The sequence below is a fragment of the Morus notabilis genome, unplaced genomic scaffold, assembly GCF_000414095.1.
Source record: "Morus notabilis unplaced genomic scaffold, ASM41409v2 Scaffold45, whole genome shotgun sequence".
Classification (NCBI taxonomy): domain Eukaryota; kingdom Viridiplantae; phylum Streptophyta; class Magnoliopsida; order Rosales; family Moraceae; genus Morus; species Morus notabilis.
This window is the reverse complement of record NW_010366164.1, coordinates 522,785-545,870: the sequence shown is the minus strand read 5'-3', so window position 1 is coordinate 545,870 and position 23,086 is coordinate 522,785. Positions and strand designations below refer to the sequence as shown.

The 23,086-nt window shown below is 32.6% G+C and overlaps 2 protein-coding genes across 2 annotated transcripts; one reads left to right on the top strand and one right to left on the bottom strand.

The window, feature by feature from the left end:
- Positions 1–2,012: 2,012 nt before the first annotated feature.
- On the top strand, positions 2,013–6,196 carry LOC21410072 (DNA-directed RNA polymerases II, IV and V subunit 3). The gene is made up of 3 exons (XM_024173187.1): positions 2,013–2,543; positions 3,290–3,527; positions 5,646–6,196. The coding sequence occupies exons 1-3, from the start codon at positions 2,098–2,100 to the stop codon at positions 5,916–5,918; spliced, it is 957 nt and encodes a 318-aa protein (XP_024028955.1). The 5' UTR covers positions 2,013–2,097; the 3' UTR covers positions 5,919–6,196.
- Positions 6,197–18,036: 11,840 nt separating this feature from the next.
- LOC21410070 (cyclin-D3-1) lies at positions 18,037–20,072 on the bottom strand. The gene is made up of 4 exons (XM_010109563.2): positions 19,398–20,072; positions 19,100–19,304; positions 18,834–18,964; positions 18,037–18,738 (listed from the first exon to the last, which is right to left on the bottom strand). The coding sequence occupies exons 1-4, from the start codon at positions 19,950–19,952 to the stop codon at positions 18,427–18,429; spliced, it is 1,203 nt and encodes a 400-aa protein (XP_010107865.1). The 5' UTR covers positions 19,953–20,072; the 3' UTR covers positions 18,037–18,426.
- Positions 20,073–23,086: the final 3,014 nt, after the last annotated feature.

Sequence of the window (23,086 nt, the reverse complement as noted above, 5' to 3'; positions counted from 1 at the left end):
TGGTTTCCTATTTATAGCCAAAATAAGAAGCGAATTGAACGAACAAAGGAGGCACAACCGAAACCCTACATCAAGCTTCCATATGTGTTCACTTGCCAAAATTTTAGCATATTTTGTGTCGGAAAATTGGGGAAAGAATCATAGGCGAAAGTGTGAACACACCTGTTTTTCTAATATTCCTTCCACTCGATTGGTGGAATCTCTCACCCACATTTATTACTCTAACTGTCTATAATCTTTTTTATTGTTTCCTTTATATATATATATATATATATAAGTAAAATATGATCGTCTCTTCTATTCTAAAAAAAAATAAAAAAATAAAAAATAAAATGGTAGGATCGTCTCTTACTCTCCCAAAATCGCTTCTAAAAAGGTAAAGCTTAATAAAGTCAGCATTGCTAGGGGTTCCACAATCCACCGGATTGTGTTTTGTGAAGCTCCACGACTTTTATGTAAAGGGTTAATTAAGCAATAACCAATTATACCTTCTAGTGTTAGTTTTTTTCACAATTTATCTAGTGCTAGGGTTAATTAATATCCTCGTGTATGTTATGCATGAAAAAAAGGGAAAAAAATAAAATACCCTTATGTAGCTGAATTTATTTCTCTAACAATCTTACGGAAATCTCTACAACATATATTTGGAACAGTTAGAAAAAAAAAACGTGAAATTTAAAATCTTTTTTTTTTAATTTCATATTCTGTCTTAGAATTTTTAATGTTCTTTAAATGTTCCAAATATGTTTCATAAACTATTCTAGGGGCATTTTTAATTTTTTGTCCCATTTTTTAATGCATAAAAGGTGTGAGAGTTGGAAGCGAATTAAGTTTTTTTAAATATAAATGATATCTTTTTAATACATAATAATAAAGGGATGAATTAAGGAAAAAATAAAACTAGAGCGTATAATTGTGTAATTAGCCCATAGTAAAAATTACACGTGACAATGTGTATAAGAGCGAAATTGAATATAGTAAAATTAGATGTTTGATTGTATACCTAGTAATAATTACACACAGGAGTCGAGCTTAATTATGTGTAAAGTTTAAGGGTATTTTACACATTTACCTCTTAAATTTAAATGGTTTAAGCAACTTGCTTCCCAAACTTTTAATTTTAGTAAGTGTCCCCTCAATTTATAAAATTGTTCTAATATGTCATATTTTGACAATGATTGAGTTAAATTAGTGTTGAAAAACTACGTTTGATGAAAAATTTAGACATTCCAATTCAAATGTAACACAAATCTTTCAGTTTCTCAATTTTTAATTTCTTAAACCCAATAAAAAAATTGAGAAAATTTACTAAAATGGGTCGCATTACAACATTTTTGCAAGTTCGGAAATTAATTTTCTTAATTAAAAGTTCTGTTAAACCACGACAAGTTCAGAGACAATTATGCTAAAATCTCAAAGTTTAAATCTAATCCCCAAATTATAAATAAATAGGTGTAATAAATAACATAGTAATAATAATAATAATATTTTTCATGTTTTATGCTACAAAATTATATAACAATTATTATCATAATTTTTATTTTTTTCTATTCATAAAATATTTTATTTTTTTATATGTCAACATTGCTATAAGATTATTCTATATATCTAACTACCCATCATGCAAACGCGACATGGCCGGTGTTCGAATGAGGATAAATTGTTAATGGTTATTACATGAATTAAAATGAAAATTCTACAGCTTAGTATGAAAAAATATGGTTCTCTTTTGCACTATAGAATTTATACCAAACTCTGTAAATCCTAAAAACTTTGATTTTTCAAATTTTGATTGTTGAGGGCTCTCAATTAGAATTTTGCATCTAAAATTTGGCGATTATCAATTTATTACCACATCACCAAAAATACAGAGCAATGCTGCCCTAAAAAATTAAAAATATTTGGGAATTTGGGACTTGTCGATAACGAATCAGTAGCTGCCACGTAATCCAGGGAAGAGCCAAAACCCTCTTTTGGTTTTTATCACTCTCTCTCCACTGAGAAGGCGTAAACCTTCTCTTTCGCTCTTCAGAACACAGAGAGAGAGAGAGAGAGAGAGAGAGAGAATTGACGCCATTGAAACCCTAGAAAGCAGAAATGGAAGGAAAATCGTACCAGAGGTTCCCGAAGGTGAAGATCCGAGAGATGAAGGATGACTACTTGAAGTTCGAGCTGCGAGACACGGACGCCAGCATGGCCAACGCTCTGCGCCGCGTGATGATCGCGGAGGTTCCGACGATCGCCATTGATTTGGTCGAAATTGAAGTCAACTCCTCCGTTCTCAACGACGAGTTCATCGCCCATCGCCTCGGCCTTATCCCGCTAACCAGCGACCGCGCCATGTCCATGCGCTTCTCCCGTGACTGCGACGCCTGCGACGGCGACGGCCAGTGCGAGTTCTGCTCCGTTGAGTTCCTCCTCCGCGCCAAGTGCATCTCCGACCAAACCCTCGACGTCACCAGCAAGGACCTCTACACCGCCGACCACACCGTCGTCCCCATCGACTTCTCTGACCCCGCCGGCGATGAATCCGGCGACCAGAGGTAATTCTTCTCTCTTTCTCTTTATTTATGTTCCGGACATTTAGTGTAAGGCTATTTTTTTCGTTGTTCCTAAATGTAAGCCAAGCCCTAAATATTGGAAATGTGATTGTTTGGAAACAAATGTATTTTCGCCAAATAGAATTATGTGAGCTAAAATGTGGATGTTTTGCTGATTAAATCAGATATGAGACTATAAATCTCCTAAATTTACCTACTAAGATGTTAGCAATTCGATTATGAGGAGATAATTATTCTTCCGTTTTGGACATTCTTTTCTGTTCTGTGTGTGTGTGTGTGTGTGTTTAGTGTTGGAATTGAAATGACATTTGGTGAACTCTAAATTGAAGTGCTTTGCATTGAAGATGACTTGGGAGTTAGCAATAGGATTTAAAGAGATAATTGTCTTCTATTGTTACAGAGCTTCCTTAAAATCCTTTTTTCTCGTTGTGAAATGCTAATCCTAATATTTGGAATTCATAATGTGAATGTTGTTCGCTGTGTGATAGTTTTGAAATGTATTGTTGTCTTATATTGTTTAAAAGAAAAAAGAACTTTGCTTGATAAGATTTCTGTGTATTTAAATTGGAATTTCCTTGTGGATTGATTAAATACAGAAATTATGGGCTTAGAATCTCTTAAATAATTACATCACGTGTAAAGGTGTCTTAGAAGTAGTAATTTTGATTTATGGTTGATGAAGAAATAATCATTATTCTCCTTTGAATTCACTATTTTTGTGATTAAAGGGGGATTATCATTGTGAAATTACGACGCGGACAAGAACTGAGGTTGAGAGCCATAGCCAGAAAAGGGATTGGCAAGGATCATGCCAAGTGGTCTCCTGCAGCAACTGTCACTTTTATGTATGAACCAGACATTCGAATCAATGAAGAGCTGATGGAGACTTTGTCACTGGAGGAGAAAAGAAGTTGGGTTGAAAGTAGTCCTACCAAAGTGTTTGATATTGATGAAGAAACCCATCAGGTTCTTTGTTCTTTGTCCTTTTTATCTTCCAGTGTTATCTATAGTCATGGCAATCATATTATCTATCTTGATTAATGATTGGCTAGTAAAATGAATTGTACCAGCATTATGGAAAACTGGCCTGGATTTATCGTATAAAAATCCACTTGCTTGAGGGCTTTTGGTGTGGAGTGGGTATGTGACTCCTTAAAGGGTCATCTTTTTGCTTCTTATAGGTCTTAACTCTTAACTTTACTAACAAGGGGAAGGCATGTGGGCCAGATGATAGTCCAATGGAGGTTTGGATGGCATTAGGAGATGTTTTGTGTGGTTCATTAAGCTTTTTAATGAGATACTAAAGAAGAAGCATATGCCTGATGCATGGAGAAAAAGTATTATTGTCCCCATCTTCAAGAATAAAGGAGATGTGCTGAATTGTAACAATTATAGCGGCATAAAGTTAATAAGCCACGCTATGAAACTTTTGGAGAGAGTTATTGAAAGGAGATTAAGGGCCACAGCTACCATATCGGGTAACCAATTTGGCTTCATGCCAGGCAAATCAACTACGGAAGCCATTTTTCTTCTTAGGATGCTGATGGAAAGGTACAGAGAAACCAATACGGACCTATATATTGTCTTTATAGATTTAGAAAAGGCATATGATAGGGTGCCGAGAGAAGTTTTATGGTGGGTGCTAGAAAAGAAAGGAGTGCATGTGAGGTATATCAAGGTAATTAAGGACATGTACGATGGGGTGGTCACAAGTGTGAGAACTGTTGGAGGCTACACGGCAAAGTTTCCCATTTGGGTCGACCTTCATCAAAGATCTGCTCTTAGTCCTTATCGTTTCACCATCATGGTGGATGAGCTAACAAGATAAATCCAAGATAGAGTTTCTTGGTGTATACTTTTTGCGGACGATATAGTTTTAGTTAATGAACATAGAGGAGTTAACCGTAAGTTAGAACTGAGGAGACAGACTCTCGAGACGAAGGGATTTAAGTTAAGTAGGACGAAGACTGAATACATGCATTGTAGGTTTAGTAACTCAAATAATCAAAGTGATTGAATTTATTTAGATGGTGTGGAGATTGAGGCTTCTAGGAAGTTTAGGTACCTTGAGTCTATAGTGCAGTATGAAGATATAGAAGAGGATATTCAACATAAGATTAAGGTAGGGTGGGTTAAGTGGAAGAATGCTACGGGAGTTTTATGTGATGACAAGATGCCTATTAAGTTGAAAGGAAAGTTCTATAGGACTGTCCGTCTAGCTATGTTATATGGTAGTGAACGTTGGGCCATGAAGAGACAACATATATCTAAGATGAGTGTGGTAGAAATGCGTATGTTAAAATGGATGAGTGACCATACGAGAATGGATCATATAAGGAATAAAGTTATTCATAGTAAAGTAGGTGTGGCACCAATAGAAGATAAGGTGCGCGAAGGTCGCTAGAGGTGGTATGAGCATGTCCAACGTAGACCGCTAGAAGCACCAGTTCGTGCTTGAGAGGATATTCTTATACCTAATATTAGGAGAGGGAGGGGTAGACCAAGAATTACGTGGACCAAAGTAGTTAAGAAAGACATTCTAGATCTAGGCCTTCAGGAAAGTTTAATTTCAAACAAAGCTGCGTGAAAAAGTGAAATTTATATAGTCGACTCCAATTAAGTTGGGATTAAGGCTTGTTGTTGTTGTTGTTGTTGTTGTTATTGTTGTGTAGGAAAAGGCAATAGAAGAAGAAAGTGAACATAGATAGTTCTTGGACTTGTGGGGATAAATGTCCGTAGGGGGAGAAAGGGCATAGGCATGTGAGTGTGAGACATGTATTTAGGCATCTTATGGGCGAATCTGAAACATGGGTATATTATTGTTAATAAGATCAGGAAATTTTTAACGACAAATTCTGATTTTTGAAGTCCTGTGGAGGTTTATGAACTGCAGTAAGTAGTATAGATGCTTTTAAGTTCTGTTTTCTGGGTTGCCAAATTTTCTCAATTCTTCGTTTCTGTTTGCTTTCTGTCTCTTTCTTTCTTTCTCTCTCTCTTGAAAAGGGATAAATTGTGATGACTTTATTGTTCTATGAGTCATCATGTATAGTCGTTTATTTGTTCAATTGTATAATTATTGTTTAGGTTTATGTATGTGATGCTGAGGCATACACCTACGATGATGAAGCGATCAAGAAAGCTGAAGCCGTGGGGAAACCTGGGCTTGTCGATATCACTGCAAAAGAAGACAGCTTTATTTTCACCGTGGAGTCAACTGGTGCAATTAAAGCTTCTCAATTGGTGCTCAATGCCATAGAAATCCTAAAACAAAAGTTGGATGCTGTGCGCCCCTCAGAGGATACAGAAGAAGCGGATGATCAGTTTGGTGAATTAGGTGCACATATGCGCGGAGGATGAACCGGGTCATCCAGGTGGTTCCAAGCTCTTAATTGACCTGTGTAGGTTTCTGGTTAATCAACTAACTTCTGTTGGCTTTGTGGGGACTTGTTTATATGCTTCATCAACTGCAGTATACTTATTTGCTGTACTGTGGATGTTTATCCTTTTTCTGCAAGTCAAATATGGTTCTATTTGGAACTTTCCATCTCACTTTTTGATGTAACACATGTGGGCAATGACTCGACACATTCCATGGTTTGCATCTATATGGATGTCAAGCCTTTAGTTGTTTTTAATCTAGGCTTTTTACATGTTTATATTCCATATGCCTTCTCTAATCTGCATACATGCATTTGACAACTGAAGACTTCACTGGCAGGTAACTAATTTCATTAAAAAAAAAAAAAAAAGTTAAAGTTCACTATTTCATGAAATTCGTCTTTGATTTCTAAAAACCCAAAAAAAAAAAAAAAATCCCTAAATGCTTTCTTTGAGAAAGATTACCCCTTCTCGTATCCCCTTTTTCCCATAAAAAAAACAAAACGCTTTAACAACAGTACCAAATAAGATCTTAAGAGCATCTTCAATGCAAAAGGCAAATTAGTATGCTAATGAGAAGGTTTAGGATTCGATGGTGTTAAATTTGGCATTGATATAGCATGTCAAATTTTGACATTTAACTGCTGTTTGGTTGATGTATGTTCTTGTACTCTATAGTAGAAGTCTTATTATTTCATAGAAGTCAGACACAATTAGAACCTAAGAGACATGAAGAAAACAACTCAAAAATAGAACGAATATGTTTTAAGAAACGAGGATGAAACTCGTTTTACCTTTTTAGACATGTAATAGGTCTCCCATACGTCATGAAGCCATTAGCGGCAAACTTGTGACTGTCTCCCACTACAGCTGTTAAAAAAATAAAATAAAATAAAATAACTGAAATATCAAGCAAAACTGGATGATCCGACCGAAAGAGTCACTTCATTATCCAAAAGAGAAAAGTTTGCGAGCGTAAAGACTCCCCTACTTACCATAAAGATACTTTTGTGTAATTTTTGAGTTTCAAAAAAGTGTTAAAACTTTAATAAAGCAAACTTGCAGCAAGAGAAAAGAGAGAAGTTCTTCCCTTAACCACTATTTAAATGTACTAGTTTACATTCACCTTGGCTTGTTTTGAATGACCTTTTTACTTTGGGCTAGTTTAAAAGTTTAACCATGATTTTCTCTAACTTTATTATTTATGTCACTCTATAATTTTAATATCATTACTGAAAATAATTGCAAAATACAAGTGATAACATGCAGGTTACGAAAAATAACCTACAGATTACAAAAAATAACCTGTAAGTTACGAAAAAATAACTTACAAGTTATTAATGATTTAAGATAAATTGAACAGCAATATCAAAAATAAAATATTATTATTTTATCCTGACATTTTTAAAAATTTCCCAATATTTAATTCAATGGTGCTTACATGATCCAAAGACCATTTGGGCTTTAGCCGAGAGTACTAGTGGCTTTTGGATATGGAAAAAGGGCTTTGTGAAGGAACAAAAGGTAATTTTTAAAACGGAAATGGTAGAAAATAGGCCAATATAAAAAGTTTAAGAAAGTATATAGGTCAATTTTTAGTTATAAAAATTAATAGGTCATAATTTGTCAAGTTATGGTTTATAACCAGATAAGTTATGGACAAATTTGTCAAGTTATGATTCGTAGCCAGACAAGTTAAGGACAAAAACTGTAAATTATGGACAATAACTTGTCAAGTTATGGTTCATAACCAGACAAGTTATGGACGAAAACAGTAATTTAGCCTATTTATTAACTTATATAAAGTATTGACCTATTAATTTTAATTCATGTCAAGTCTTGACATATTTCCCTCTTTCTCCCTTTTTAAAAATATCCTTGAAATGAAGGTCACTTTTAGTTTGATGTCTATCTCAGTGAGTATCCCTTACTATTAATTCATATATTTATATCTTTTAGATTTAAATTGGTTAAGGGATAAAGTTTTTTAAAATTAATATTTTTAATAAGTTATGTACTTAAAAAAATAAATAGAATGTGTAATTTTCTCTTAAAAACAAAACTTTGAGAGAAGTTGGTCTATGAAATTCGGCAAGAGGCCCAATGATTTTAAAGTGGGGAAAGCTACTCCTTTCGCTAAAGCCTAAAGGGAAGCAACAATAATAAATTTCATTTTCTGTTTTCTTTTTTTAATTTTTTTTTTTATGGAGACTGATAAAACTTCGGACTCTGCAAGCTCAATTTTGGTGTTTCCATTGGCTATATTTTAGCCCTACATTCTACAACTCAGTTGAGATTTGTCATTTAATTTACAGTTCTATTCTTAGTTTATAAAGCTTCTAAATTGTTTTTTTTTTTTTTAAGAATTAGACACCTTAATTCTAATTACCATGAATAATAAAATCGCAATAAAAGAAATCAAGTATAATTGACACATAAAATTTATAGAGGTTCGCTAAATTGAGACCACGTCCTCTTTTAGTCACTATAGTATTTGCACTATAATCAAAAAGTTATAAGAGAAAAATCACACACATCTCAACTATTTGTGTTTGTTCTCCACCTTTTCTAATTTTCACAAAAAAACAGCACCCCCTTTTATAACGAAACTAGGCAACCGAATTTTACAAGTGTAAAATTTCCAAACTCCACTAACATCTTTGAATCTATGTTATCCTCTACGTAAGACAATTAATTAAGCTCCACAACTAAATATTTTGAGCGAAAGACTACCAAAACTTCTCACGTTGCTTTGTAAAACTGTGATATTGTTACCTTAACTTTAATTTCCCAAACTACAAAACATAATATATATGTGTTATTATTTCTAAGTGAGAGATCCAATGTATACAAATTAACTACTTTTTTTTCAATGAACAATAAAAAAGAATTGAAAAACTGAACGTGGATTACTACATTTTTGGCCCTTTAGAAGTACGAAAGTTAATAATTCCATACAAGAAACTGTAAGACTTCCTTACAAATTACATCTTTTTTGCTCAGGCTCAGACTTTGATCAAAACTCAGGTGGGTCAGTGCATGGTGTACTATGAATGTAGTCACGGGTTTCCCTTCTTTGTAGGACCAAAATGTTGGTCGTTTATAATATATAGATCTCCGGTACATCAACATATTGATAAGTCATGTTTTATATCCGTCAGATTTACAAAAAATTATGTAAAAATAAAAAATGTAAGCAAATTTAACGGTTAGAAAATCCGGTCTATTAATACACCAGGCGTACCAAAAATCTCCCTATAATATAATGTCAATATATATATATATATATATATACACACTTTGTGTTGTTTTTTTTTTTTTTTTTCTGGTTCTTTGTTGTTTGCTTGGTACCATGAGATTAGTATCTAGAAGTTAACTCGTAAGAAATTTTCCTAGAAAATATTTATGTTAAACAAATATCTGGTTTTTACCATTCTCAAAACTACACATGATTTCTTAGTCATTATACTCTACATCTTTGTTTGTTTTAACCCGGAGATGTTTTCAGCCATTAAGAATGAAAAATGGGCAGTAAAATACATTTTGCTGTTTAGGCCATTTAGTTTTTGGTAATATAGAGGAAAATATTTTAAAATTTCATAGATTGAAAATTTAATAAATTTATTGGTAGCAAAAATTTGATAGATAACTTGATTTGTCTAGCATTCTTAAAAGATTATCTTAATTCTTAGCTATAGAATTACGTGCTCAATACTTACAACTATGAAATAACAAACTACAAATTCTTCATCATTATTTATTGAATGTTTCCTCTAGAGTAAAGCGTCAAATAGGTACGGAGGGAAAACAAGAACCCAACAATTTAATGAGACAATAATTCTTATCAAAAGTCAACCCTACATTATGAAAGTCCACGTAAATGTTGCAGATGTCATTTTGACTTACCCTTATTAATAATTTTTTTCGGCTGTTTTTTTTAAGAATAACTCTAGTACCATTAAGCTATCACCTTAGTGATTTAGCAAAAATAAGAATAAGAATAGATAAATAAATAAATAATGGTGATTTAGCCAAAATAAAATAATAGATAAATAAATAAATTATTTATCTTTGCTGTCTAAGAAATTTCTCCTCACCTCTTTTTCCTCATTTAATGCCCGTTAACCTAGATGTTGGACCAAAAACAAAGTCTGTAGCTATGTTTTTCGCTATCAATTTATTCCGTGTGGACCCAAACTTGCCCATATTAACAACTAGTGGGCCTTATATAAGACAAAGAGAAGATATATATACGAGTAAATGAAGAATTTCGTAGGAGATATGAAGCCATGTAATTTTGACGTACATAACTATATATATACTATCAAAAGAGTATTACGACAAATTTATCCGCTAAATAAGGGAATTTTTATGGTAAAACATGTCCTTTATTAATAAGTATGGTTTTTAATTGTCAGATTAAATTTTTACAGTTTAATTTATGAGTGTCCACGTTAAAAATTTACAACACACGAGATCATGCAGTTGAAAACTTAATAGCAACTATTACTGGTAGTTAAAAAAGACGAGTCATACTTCAGAAATTCCTCTACATAAATACACAAGATCGTCTCAAGATTGAATTTTGAGTGTTTCTTTTTTCTTTTCTTTTTTTTTTTTGGGTAAATTTTTTAGTTGTTACATTTTGTCACCTAATTGCTCCAAAAAAAAAAAAAAAATCTACAGCCCCTAATTAAGAAAAATGTTTATCCAAGATAAGGATTGGGTGATCTATTGCCTGTGAAAAGATACCCAAATCTTTGTCTGAGAAGCCAGACATACTTGCAGTATGGCGGCCAAGTTTCTCTGATTTGGGACATGCCATGCCTGAATGCACCTAAAACTGCTCTTGTCCTTTTCTTCTGTCTCTCTAAAGGGACTCTTGAGACCAAAAGGGTGACTCCATTTGGCTTCTTACCCATTAATTTCTTCGTTCTTCTTTCTTCTTAACGGAGAGATATATATAATACCAATACCATATATATACAACATTGATTTAGTTAGAGGCCCATTTACCCCTTCAATTAATTCACTTGTGGACCACAAAGACATAACGGAGTCTCTTTGCCATAAATTCCATAAATAATGAATGCTACTTTTCCGATCTCCTTTAACATTTTCCCTTCCATGCACGACACATTATTATACTACAGTTATATATATAAATAGTTATGTCGATCTCATTGAATAGGAAGATAATATTAAAGGTTTTCCAGTTTATTTATTTTATTAAAGTAGTGAGCTTTTATGAACTTCCATGATTTATAGTTTCCAGAAGACGGTTGTTTATAGCGAGTTAACAACGTTTCCAACGCAGCTGTCATTGAGCAACTTGAGTTCAGTTCATTTATACATCATTCATTTCACTAATTTGAGTTTTCAATTCTAATTTTTCTATAGTTAAAAATTTTTACAAAAAGTCACATATGACTTTTTTATTACAGTTAAAATCTCTCACATAAAAGTCACATCTCAGCTTAAATTAAAAACTCGAATCGACGAACTAAACGAGTAGTGTGTTTGTTGAGCTGGGTTATATTAACTAGACCTGCCTCCCTTTTACTGTTGTCAACTAATCTCTTCAATGTTCGATTCTACTCTATGTTAGAACATTTCTATGAATGCTATTCTGATCTAAGTGGTCTTATTCTGTGTCCCGTGCTAGGAAGCATTACTCCTCTTTTCATTCCAAATTCAAGAATACGACCGATACGATTGATTGGTCTGTGTGCCTCTCTTATTACTTTTTTGTATCCCCCTGTTCCTCGGATACAATTCGATCCTTCTACGGCCAAATCTCAATTTGTGGAAAGCCTTCGATGGCTTCCTTATGAAAACATCCATTTTTATTTGGGTATGCTCTCTTCAATGAAATAACACATATACATACATATACATGTACGTATGTATATATGTATATATGAGGCATACATTTATGTACTTATTATAAAATTTGACATTCTTGTAATAATTTCTTAAATAGAGACGCTAATAATATTGCACCAAGTCTTAGGTTTATGTACTAATTAAAGTGTCGGAGTCGTTTGTAAGAGATTATGCCATTTGACCCAGTAGCAATTCAAATCCCACCTTATCTCACCCTAATTATGTACTAATTAACTTTCTTGTAATATGTTTTATATATATATATATATATATAATACGGGATAGGTCTTCAATTCAAATCCCACCTTATCTCACCCTAATTATGCCATTTGACCCAGTAGCAATTGGCGTTTTGTAGGAGATTTGGCTAAACTCAACACTCTAATTAGGACAAGCAATCTTGAGCATCTTAATAGTGACCCGTACCATCTTTCACAATGACTTGTAATAAGAGATTTATTCAGCGAAGCAACAGGTTGGCCCCTCACAGTCACAGACAAAAACACGTATACATTATTTCCCATGGAGTGACTTGTGCTGAAAACATTACAGGGTGTAATGAATAATAGAAAGATTTTCCAATTTGCATGAATGTTCCAAGATGACCAATACACACACATATAAATATAAATGTATGTATGTGCATCTATACACACACACACACACACATATATAATGTTGGGCCCGGGGCCGGGCTGATGGGTTTCTGTTTTTGGCATTTTCAAGAGATTGTGACCATTGGGAAGGAAATGGATCACCAATACACAGAAAAACACATAGGATGCCAATCGGGTAGTGTCAATATTTACTGTTGGTAAGAGAAGAGATGGAAATACTTTGTCACAATTATATGGTTCACACAATGGATGTGCAACTATGCAGGCTATATGACACTTCTGCAGGTCTCTGGGGACCATATATATCTCTGTGTGTGTGTGTGTAAATATTGAATTCTTGTTATGTCTTTGCAAGATATATTAATGTGCTTGTAACCTAGTAGGGTATAACTGCGAGTGTGATAATGGAGAAGGAATTTTTCACCAATTTTTTTTTAAAAAAAAAGAAACCTATGTATCTTCTATTTTCGATATATTGAATAATTACAGTGAGCCTTAAATTCAGGGTTTTTATATTAGTCTCAGTCACGTTAACCTCGAATTTAACCTGTAATTTGATTATCTTCATTCTAACTTTCATGTTTCGTCCTCTTAAACTTTACAAATATTGTCATAACATAGCATCTTGAACTTTGAATTTGATCCTAAAGGTAAAGGCCTTTTATTAAATTCCATTACATTCAGAATGAACCAACATATAAATTTATAAGGTGCAATATTAGAAAATTAATTCATGCAAAATGTAATTTCAATTCTTTTTTTTATTTTGGTTGAAAAATGTGTTTTTAACTTAGTTACTGTTGTAAAATTTAGGACGCATACATCAATTTAAATTGTAGAATTAATACCATGACTACTAACATGTAGAAGTTCAACTTTAAGTCAATACTAAAAGCTTAGTAAATGGTAAACTCTACTTAGCACCAAAATCATATATTTAATACAATTTTTTTGACCCTGTGCATGAATAGTTATTATTCAAATTTACATCTTATAACATATATAAAAAGGAAATTTATGCCATAACATAGGACAGTTTGACAAAACTCAATTTTTATTGCAAATACCTAGTAACATGCTGAGGAAATTTATGTAATGTTTTAATGGTTTTGAATTTTTATAGCATGTGTATACATGTATTACTATTGGTAACGCTAGTATAATACATTCCAAAATTCATGTATACATCTCACTTCTAACAATTGGATGATGAAAGAAAACAGTGATTTGAATTATTAAAAGGAAGTATCCACTATCATTTGTAAAAAATAAAAATAAAAAAACTAATGAAAGATAATAGTTTAAAGCCATGATTTGGGATTTGTAGTAATTACATACAGTAATTCCACGTCTGACACGAATTCAAATCCGGCTGCTCATATAGCTTACCTGTTACTAATTTATTATACATAGTAACACCAGTTGGGATATATGTGTGTGTGTGTGTTTATATATATATATATATATATATATATTGTGTGTGTGTGTGTGTGTGTGTTGGAGTGCCTTCAAAAGCACCATCAATTACCCACAAGATAAAGGAAAAGAAAAGATGGGGACTATACTAGTAGCTATAAAGAGTATTAATTTCATGTTTCTATAATACTGACTACTGCCACTGTAGAAGTTGTTGTTTCCTTCCAACTTCTACAAAGAACAAACGCCCTTCTGGCTGGAACTTGAGCAAAGGTGTATTGAGAGAAAGAGGGAGGACCCACATAGCTGTATGGTCCTCTCTGTGTCCTTTGAACTTTACAGCTGTGACTGTGAGAAAAGAATATTTACTCAAAGGGAGGTTTTGGTCCAAATTTGAATAACAAAGATAATATTCATGTGATTTTATTAAATGAAGAACAATAAGAACAGGAGATATATTATAAGCAAGGAAAAAAAAGGACTAGGTCAAAAAAGAAGGTTTTTTAAGATCACCAAGCTAAAGCCCCCAAGCCATCATATTATTCTACAATTATTGGTGTGGGGACAAACTGACCTCATGAATCTTTGGTCTTTGGTGGCAAGCTGTTTCCCTTTGAAAAAACACCTCTCTCTCTCTCTCTCTCTCTCTCTCTCTCTCTCTCTCTCTCATGAATCATGATCACTAGCATGCATGGACTACCATCTGTACTCTACCAACCTTAGAGGAGAGAAACAGAACCAAAAGAGAAAAAAAAAAAATGACCAAAGACAATCTTCTCAAAATCAAAGATTTTGTCTCCCAAATTCAAAATCAGCTCACCTTTTGGCTTTTTGCCTTTTATCGGATGAGTGGGAGAGTCTATCAAATTACAACCAAAACCATCAAACCCAATTAAATATCTCTCTTCTTTTCTTTTGTGGGAAGACTTTTACTTTTATTTGGTTAAAATGACACAATTTGACATATCTTATACAAGGGTTTGAGGGGCATTTATTATAAATAACGACACAATTTGAAGCTAGAGAATGATACGCATTAATTGAAAGTACACAAGTTTTGACAACGTTCTTTGATTTTCTTCTCTATTTTTGTTTTTTTTTTTTTTTTTTTTTTTGCTTATATTAGTGTCAATATCTCCAGTTATTTGCATGTACAGTGTGCATTCATCGGTTTCATAAAACTAATATATAGGCATATAACACGTGAAAAAAGCAAAATATACTTTCCTTTTTTTGTTACCAAAAAAAAAAAACAAAAAAAAGCAAAGCAAAGCAAAGAGAACAAACAAAAGGGTGAAGCATGCCCTATTTAAGAATCCACTAAAATAAGCATCATGAATCTCCACGCAAAGGAATGGCCAAGAGAATGTAAACTTTATATGGTAGTCTTCTACTAATGGGGTATCACCAACTTTCGCATTACTTTAGCTCAAAAAGAATGTGGGTTTTCTTATCTTCTTGAGTTAGTCTAATCAGATAAATAATATATAAAAGAACATGTTTAGCAAAAATAATACGTAAGAAAGGTTGAATTTAAGAAACAAAGGAATGTCGACGTTCAAAAATACCGTTGATCCTCTTACTATATATAATAATGATATCTAACATAATATGAGAACAATTAGTCATCATGAATTGTAATTCTCCTATTATATATAATTCCGCAGATACAGTAATTAAGTACAAGATTAAGTCTAATGTTGACATTTTTAGTTTGCATTGATACATTTATGCCTATGGATTTATTATTATTATTATTATTGCTATCGCTAAAGTCGTAGCTAAATTATTCACCAATTTCAATGATCTCAAATATTCAAAATTTTTGCTGGAGCAAATAGTAGGTTTCTTGATCTTCCCAATGAACAAAGTGGAGTTTAGTTCCATGAAATTCAGCCAATTATAAAGATAATTTCAAGAACTCAAATGTTTAAAATATATATATATATATAAAGAGTCTTAATTCCATTTAAAAAAAAAAAAAACAACAACAAAAACCTTTCTTTGAATGCACACATAAGAAACCACTAGAAGAAACAAAAGACATGGAGTAGGAAGATTTAGACAACGACTTGTTTGACCCCAAAATGTCTTTGCTTAAACATAAAAACAAATTTCTTCGATTCAATCATATAAAAATACATAAAGTAACACTAACAGTAGTAGTAGTAGTAGACGCACTCTAGCCAACAATTATAAATAATGAACAAATATCTGCTTCTTTAATATTGTGTGTGTGTTTTACAGCGAGAAGTACAAAAAGGCTATAGGAGAATCACAATCGAGTTGTACAAATATCCCGAGTTACTGTTTTTGACTTTTGAGGCCAATAACAGAAATTAAATTAATCTTCTAAAAAAAAAAGAGTAGTTAGTAATCCATTGGCAGTTTGAACTTTGAAGCCAACTTATATAAAGTAATTAACAAGTTAATCCACTAGCTGTTAAAATTTGTACGGAAATAGTAGAAAATATGCTAATATGAAAAGCTTAAAAAAGTATGTAGGTCAATTTTTAGTTATATAAATTAATATGTCATAACTTATTAAGTTATGGTTCATAACCAGATAAATTATTGACAAACTTGTCAAGTTATGGTTCATAGCCGGACAAGTTATGGACAAAAATAGACAATAACTTGTCAAGTTATGGTTCATAACCAGGTGAGTTATGGACAAAAACAGTAATTTGACATATTTATTAACTTATGTAAACTATTGGTCTATTAATTTTAATTCATCTCAAATCTTAACATATTTTTCTCTTTCTTCCAAATTTGTATTAGTAATTAGATGATTCCACGTATATTTGACCCGGCCCAAGCAAAACGCCATGTGAAAGCACATGCATTTCAAAAAAAAATTATGGACATTTCAAAAATTCAACATATTGTAGTGAATATATATGTGTGTGTGTTTGGTCAAAATTATACCGCAAGAGACGTAGAATTGTGAATGAACACTAAAAAGAACGATACATTCACTTTTTCTGTACCAATATATATGTTTCTGTTAAATGTTTAGACTTGATCCAACAGATCTGAAGTAAATTCAATAAAAAAAACGATTCAGTCACTTTTTTCTATGCAGAATTTTTATTGCTATACACGCACCTAGCATAACAGACTTTGAAAGTATCCCTAGAGCAAAAATGTCAACTATTTTAATGAGAATTCTAAAGCAAGTTATATAAAAATTGTAATTCTCCCAAGTCCAGTATCCAGACTAGTCCGGTTAATGATTATGTACCAATCTCTGAGGAACTCTTGAAATCCCACGTGAATCAAAATAAATTGACATTTAGTTTATAAATTTAAAATTATAATTTAAAATTATTTTTAATTTACATATATTTTTAAAAAAATATATTATACCAAACCACAATTAATAATTTAAACTATAATAAGAATTCTCATATCAAACACCTCTAAGACATTGAGCAGAGAGCAGAAGAGACGTAGGGTTCACAAGTTCCTTTCAGACTTCTAAAGATGGCACACCTATTCTATTCTCCTATACTCACCCCTATAGGATTGGGATTATAGCCATTGGGGATCCACAGTTGAAGCCAAAAGGGGTCTCGAAATCTAATAATAACTATAGAAGATGGTGTTTTCTTTTAGGTGAGAGAGACAGGTTAGACAAAGCGATTAGGAGTGATCACTTCCAACAAAGAAGAGAGAGAGATGGCTCTTGAAACGAAGTCAAACCCCCAAATCAAAAAAACCAAGTCTCCTTCAAAAACCAAATCCCCATCAAACCCCACTTCCAGACAACTTTTTTTTTTTCCTCTTCACATGCCAACAAAAGACAAACGAACCCATCTCTCTCCTAAAGAATTTCCCATTTTTTCAATTCACTATCCAAAAACTTATTAAGGAATTAGAATCAAACCGTTCACTTCACTGATTTAAATTTATAATTTAAATTGAGATATAATTTTATATGAGAACTTTTTACTATAACAAAAAAATTAAATATAATTATTTCTGAGAACTTTTCCCTGTAACAAAACTTAAATTCTAAATGGACTTCAATTAGTGAGATGAAAAAGAAAAAAACAATATGGGATGCTTTTATCTTTTCTTTTTTAGTGAATAACAATATGTACAAGATGAACAAATTTTTTTTTTGAATTTATTTATGATTATATGAAATATCGTTTCAAAATAAAGGTGTGGTCCAAAAGAGAGACTGAGCGGGATAGAAAATACAGGGAAGTGGACTGACTTTATACACATTATATATATAAATATATTGTTCTCGATTTGCCTCTTTTGTCCCTTCTCTTCTCATGAAAAGCCCACCCATCGTCACAAGCTCCAAGTCCCACTTCCAAGCCTTTGGGGGACATTTACACGGTAGGGACATTTTGGTAAATTAAAGCGGCGATGAGAGGTGGATCAGAAGTGGCGCTGTGCACTGAAAGTACAGTACTTTCCAAATTGCACCAAAATGACCCGGAGATATCATAATAATTTAAATATGGATTTCTTTTTTGTTTTTTTTTTCCTTCAATTATATATTACTATATAATTAAAGAGAATAAGAAAGAAAGGACAAGGAGAACTTAATGAGGGCTTCCGACAATGTCAACAAAGACACGGCTAAGTGAAGCCAATGATCTCATTTGCTGATCCTCTGCCTTTCTCTTCTTGAAGAGAGGCTGTGTTGGCGATGAACAAACCGATGATGATGATGATGATGATGAGACAACGGACCAGGAATCATTTGAGCTATCTGAGCTGAAAATGGCATCTATAACACCACTTGGGCTGCTTGGAACTTCCTCGTTTATCTTCCTCTTATTGTTGTATCCGTAATTATTAGTATAGCCACTTGATAACTCAACGATAAGAGTGTAACATTTCTCTACTTTTTCCTGTCATTAATAATAACCAAATAATGTAGTTGCCCGTTATATTAATGAAAACGGTTTGACAATAAAAAATTAAAAAGAAAAAAAAAATTAATTACCTCGCTTAGTTTGAGAACGCTTAGAAGCTGGGTTTTGTACTCGATAGCATTACATGGCTCAACATGGTCTATAACACGCATCATTGTTGCAGTGGCCAATACAGATGGAAGAAAACCAATGAACCTTGAATCTATAACAAGATCAAAACAAAAAATTATATATATATATATGAGAATTCTGATCTTCTCCCATGTTCTTTGTACGCATTGAAAGCTCCATAAAGTTCTTCAAGAACCGTATTATTATTACTACTTATTATACTTACCAGAGAAAAGAGAGAGAAGAAGACGCTCACAGCGTCTAAGAAACTCCCAGTGGAGATTGGTTTTTAGCCCGAGCCTCCTTACGATGTGGTCAAGAAACGACAAAGGAGTCACCGGGTGCATCTTCCATTGGAGCGTCGACAGCACCAAAAGCTCCATCCTTTGTATCGTTTTCGCTTCAAACACATACTTGCTACTGTCGTTCACCTACAATACGACAACAACCCATATCATTTCACATTCCAAAAAAAAAAAAAACAAGGAAAAAAGCTGAGAAAATTTTATAATATATATACGTACTTGGAGATCTAGAAGAAGAGGAACTTGGGTTTCCTCAACTTTGGCAGCCAAGGAGAGGCACGTGACAGTCACGAGGTGAATCATCCATGGCTTGTCTCTCTGAAAACGAAGGCTGGAGAGAAACCTGTCCAGATAGTTTATGGCCAACACCGCTGTGAGAGCGGTGAACCCATAATGGCCATTGACTTTGAGAATCCATTCCACAGCTTCACGACGAGCCAACTTCAGAAACGACATTGAGTTTTCTTCTTCTTCTTCTTCTTCTTCTTCTTCTTCTTCTTCTTCTTCGAAATCGGGATATTGGGTTTGCTTGTTTTGTTGCTCTTCTTTGGCGAAGAGAGAAACGAGCTCTTCGTCTTCCCAAAACAGGTCTTGTTCCAAAAGAGAAAACTGAAACAGATCAGAAGGAGAAGAAGAAGAAGAGATTTTTCCGCCATTAATATTATTGTTGTTATATATTTCACTCTTTTCCTCTTCGTCTTCTTCTTCCCATTTCTCTTCTTCACAGTAGAGAGCGTCCAACAACGTCAGAGAAGGATTTTGTTGCATTGCCATCTTCTGCTAAGAAGAGTTTTTTTTTTTTTGGGTTATACAGAGGAAAAGCTCATTCTCACACCCATCTCTGTTTCTCTCTCTCTCTGTGTTTGTGTGAGAGTAGAGTCTCTCTATTTTTCTACTGGGCGCGCATTGTCTAGAGAGAGAAGGTGAAAGTAGAAAAGGAGAGAGAGAGAGATTTTCAGCAGAGTGGGTTTCACGCTTGTCCTTTTTTCCGAAAAGTATAAAAAGGGCCGAGATTGTTTTTGTGCTGTTTTAAAAACCACCGTCCGATTAGGAGCATCTCGTGTTGCCACGTGTAGATTTGAAATTGCTTTTATTTGTTTAAAAAGAAAAAAGAAATTATTTGAATAAATAAATTGACATGTTTAGCCCCCTTTATTTTATCGATTTGAGTTTAAAATTTAAATTTTATCACAGTAAAAAAGCTCTCAAAAACAGTTATATGTAACTTTTTTACTAACAGTAAAAAGTTCTCACATAAAGTCACATCTCAACTCGAATCAGCGAATTAGTTTAGTTCATTGATTCTAATTTTTAATTCGAGTTGAAATGTGACTTATGTGAGAGCTTATTAGTGTTAGTAAAAAAGTTAAATATGACTATTTGTAAAAAAAATTTATTATAACAAAACTCAAATTTTAAACTCAAATTGATGAAATGAACAAGATCTAAATGTTCTCGGTCCCTATATTTGTTGAAGAAAATTCTCTTGTTTTTATTGTGAGTTATTATTTTAGGTCTTGTTAATTTTATTGATTTGAGTTTTTAATTTTAAGTTTTTATATAAAAATTCTTAAAAAATATTATATTTAATTTTTTTATTACAGTTAAAAACTCTTAAAAATGTAAATTTTAATTCGAATTAAAAACTTGAATTCACAAAATGAAGGAGACCTAAAAAATTTTAGAGTTTTTTTTTTATTTTTTTTATTTTTTTTATTTTTTGCGCTTTCGGTGTGTTTCGTTGGCGGGCAGAAAATGCAACGACACACACACCAAGCCGGGCCCACGAAAACAACCTCCTATAGAAGCCAAATAAAAGTCGCTGTGCTCGTGGAGAAAGCAGAAAGCTGAGGCACACTCTTCCCTCCATGAGTAGTATAACTAGTAAAATATTTCACGAGAGAAAAAAAAAAAAAAAAAACCTTGTAAAATAGGTTTTTACATTTTAACTTTTTTATAATTACAATTTGAGACTTTTTTTGAGATGCCTCTATCAATTGTTAACCATTAAATTTAATTAAAATTATATTAAATATATAAAATAAATGTTTTCTAATACAGTTTTAATAATTAAAAAATAAAAATTACTGATAATTTATTTTTTTAGTTTTATCATAATAATTCTTTTATAATTTATGTCATAAGATGTAAAATAATATGGTTTTAAACTGTCTGATCATCACGTAAAAGTCATATCAACATTAAAAAATATAAAAAATTAAGTCCAACGTTCAAAATTGTATCCTTCAACTATTGATATGTTATTTCTTTTTCAAACTTTAGCGCAGAATATTCTCGTTTTTTTTAGTATAATTACAAGGAATTGGGAAGGTATGGTGTAGTAAACTGATTTTAATAAAAATTAAATTCGAATTCTATGTTTGAGTATCTTTATTTTTTGTAGAATGTAATAACTTAAAAATGAAAGAACCAAAGTTATAGAAGAAAGAACCAGAGGATTTTATGTGGTCTGGAACGTCCACGGATTCTTCAGTCATTCTTTGATATTTTATAATGAGTTTGTAGTTTGTACATGGGTATAAGTAGGGATGATTCTCAAAATACAAGATGTCATCGAATGACAGTTCCCCTTAATTAGGTAAGTTTTTTAAATTTCCGTCAATGCAAAACAACATTTCATTAACAACAAAACATAAAACTTAAAGAAATCTCAGTACAAAAAACTTGATACAACAAATTAAAATTGGTATATTCATTAGCATCTTAGTATAGGGATCCAAGGTCTAATAGTGGACATAATTTGGAACACTTCTTTGGGCTCTTTTAATTATTTCTCCATAGTTGGCTCTCCCGAATGGGCTGTAGCAAATTCTCTACAAGGACCAATCTCTAAAAGCCAGTATTCTTTTATATCAAGCTCGCCAAAGCGAGAAATCTGGCTAAAGACATACAGAAGATGAAAAACAACCCTAAACCCATCCAGATCTAGAGATTGGTGGGGGAAAACAACTAAGACCAACAAACAAAACCCACACAAGGTTAGAGCTTGATGAGGAACACAACCAATATCAACAAAAACAACCAAAATCCACATTGATCTCTAGAGATTGGTGGGGGAAAACAAACACTAACAATGGTGGAATGACCGCCTTTATGACACCTACGGCTAAAAAAAAAAAACGAAGAAGAAAACACCAATATGGACTCCACCATCGTGTAGATTGATCGACGTAAAGCGCATGGGCGTATTTTGAAGGCCGATTAGAAAAGCGCTTTCGTTAGGCGGTCGGACTGTTTTCTTCTTCCCTATTCTCTCTCTCTCTTTCCCAATATGTACTTTCAAAACTTCATAATCGCAAATACAAAATGCCCTAAAGGAAAATGATAGGAGATAGTTCTATGACACATATTACAACTAGTGTACAAGTCATGAAATATTTAAAAATCAATCACACTCGTTTGTTTCATATACTAAAACTCAAATTATTGATTATGCTATAGTGTTTTTTGTTGGGAATTGTGTCTTAAAAACATAAGATGTAATAGGATATTTATTATTTATTTAATAAAAGAGTTTATTCATTATTTTATATGCATATATTTATGAATATTTTATGAACATCAATAAAAATTCCATGATTATTTATGTGACCTTAAACATTGTATATACGTGTTATATACGAAAGGATAATGTTTAAGAATAATAATAAAAAAGCAATGTTCATAATGAATTTAATTAAAGTTCAGAATCTTTAATTAAAACATTATTAATACATGTCATTCCCATTTAGAATGGAACGGTGTTATCCGCACTGTTAATATGGCGAGATATTGAATGAGTGTATTTCGCATAATGAGATTATGTGGAACAAGGACACAGACACAATATGAATTTCTAATAATTTCCGTTAAGCATAGAAATTCTAATTGAGTCTACCGATGGTCAT

Coding starts and splice junctions, on each gene's coding strand:
- LOC21410072 (XM_024173187.1), top strand. CDS start 2,098: ATGGAAGGAAAATCGTACCAGAGGTTCCCGAAGGTGAAGATCCGAGAG. Junction 2,544..3,289: donor GATGAATCCGGCGACCAGAG/GTAATTCTTCTC, acceptor TTGTGATTAAAG/GGGGATTATCATTGTGAAAT. Junction 3,528..5,645: donor TTGATGAAGAAACCCATCAG/GTTCTTTGTTCT, acceptor ATTATTGTTTAG/GTTTATGTATGTGATGCTGA.
- LOC21410070 (XM_010109563.2), bottom strand. CDS start 19,952: ATGGCAATGCAACAAAATCCTTCTCTGACGTTGTTGGACGCTCTCTAC. Junction 19,305..19,397: donor CTCTTCTTCTAGATCTCCAA/GTACGTATATAT, acceptor GTCGTATTGTAG/GTGAACGACAGTAGCAAGTA. Junction 18,965..19,099: donor TCTTCTCTCTCTTTTCTCTG/GTAAGTATAATA, acceptor ATCTTGTTATAG/ATTCAAGGTTCATTGGTTTT.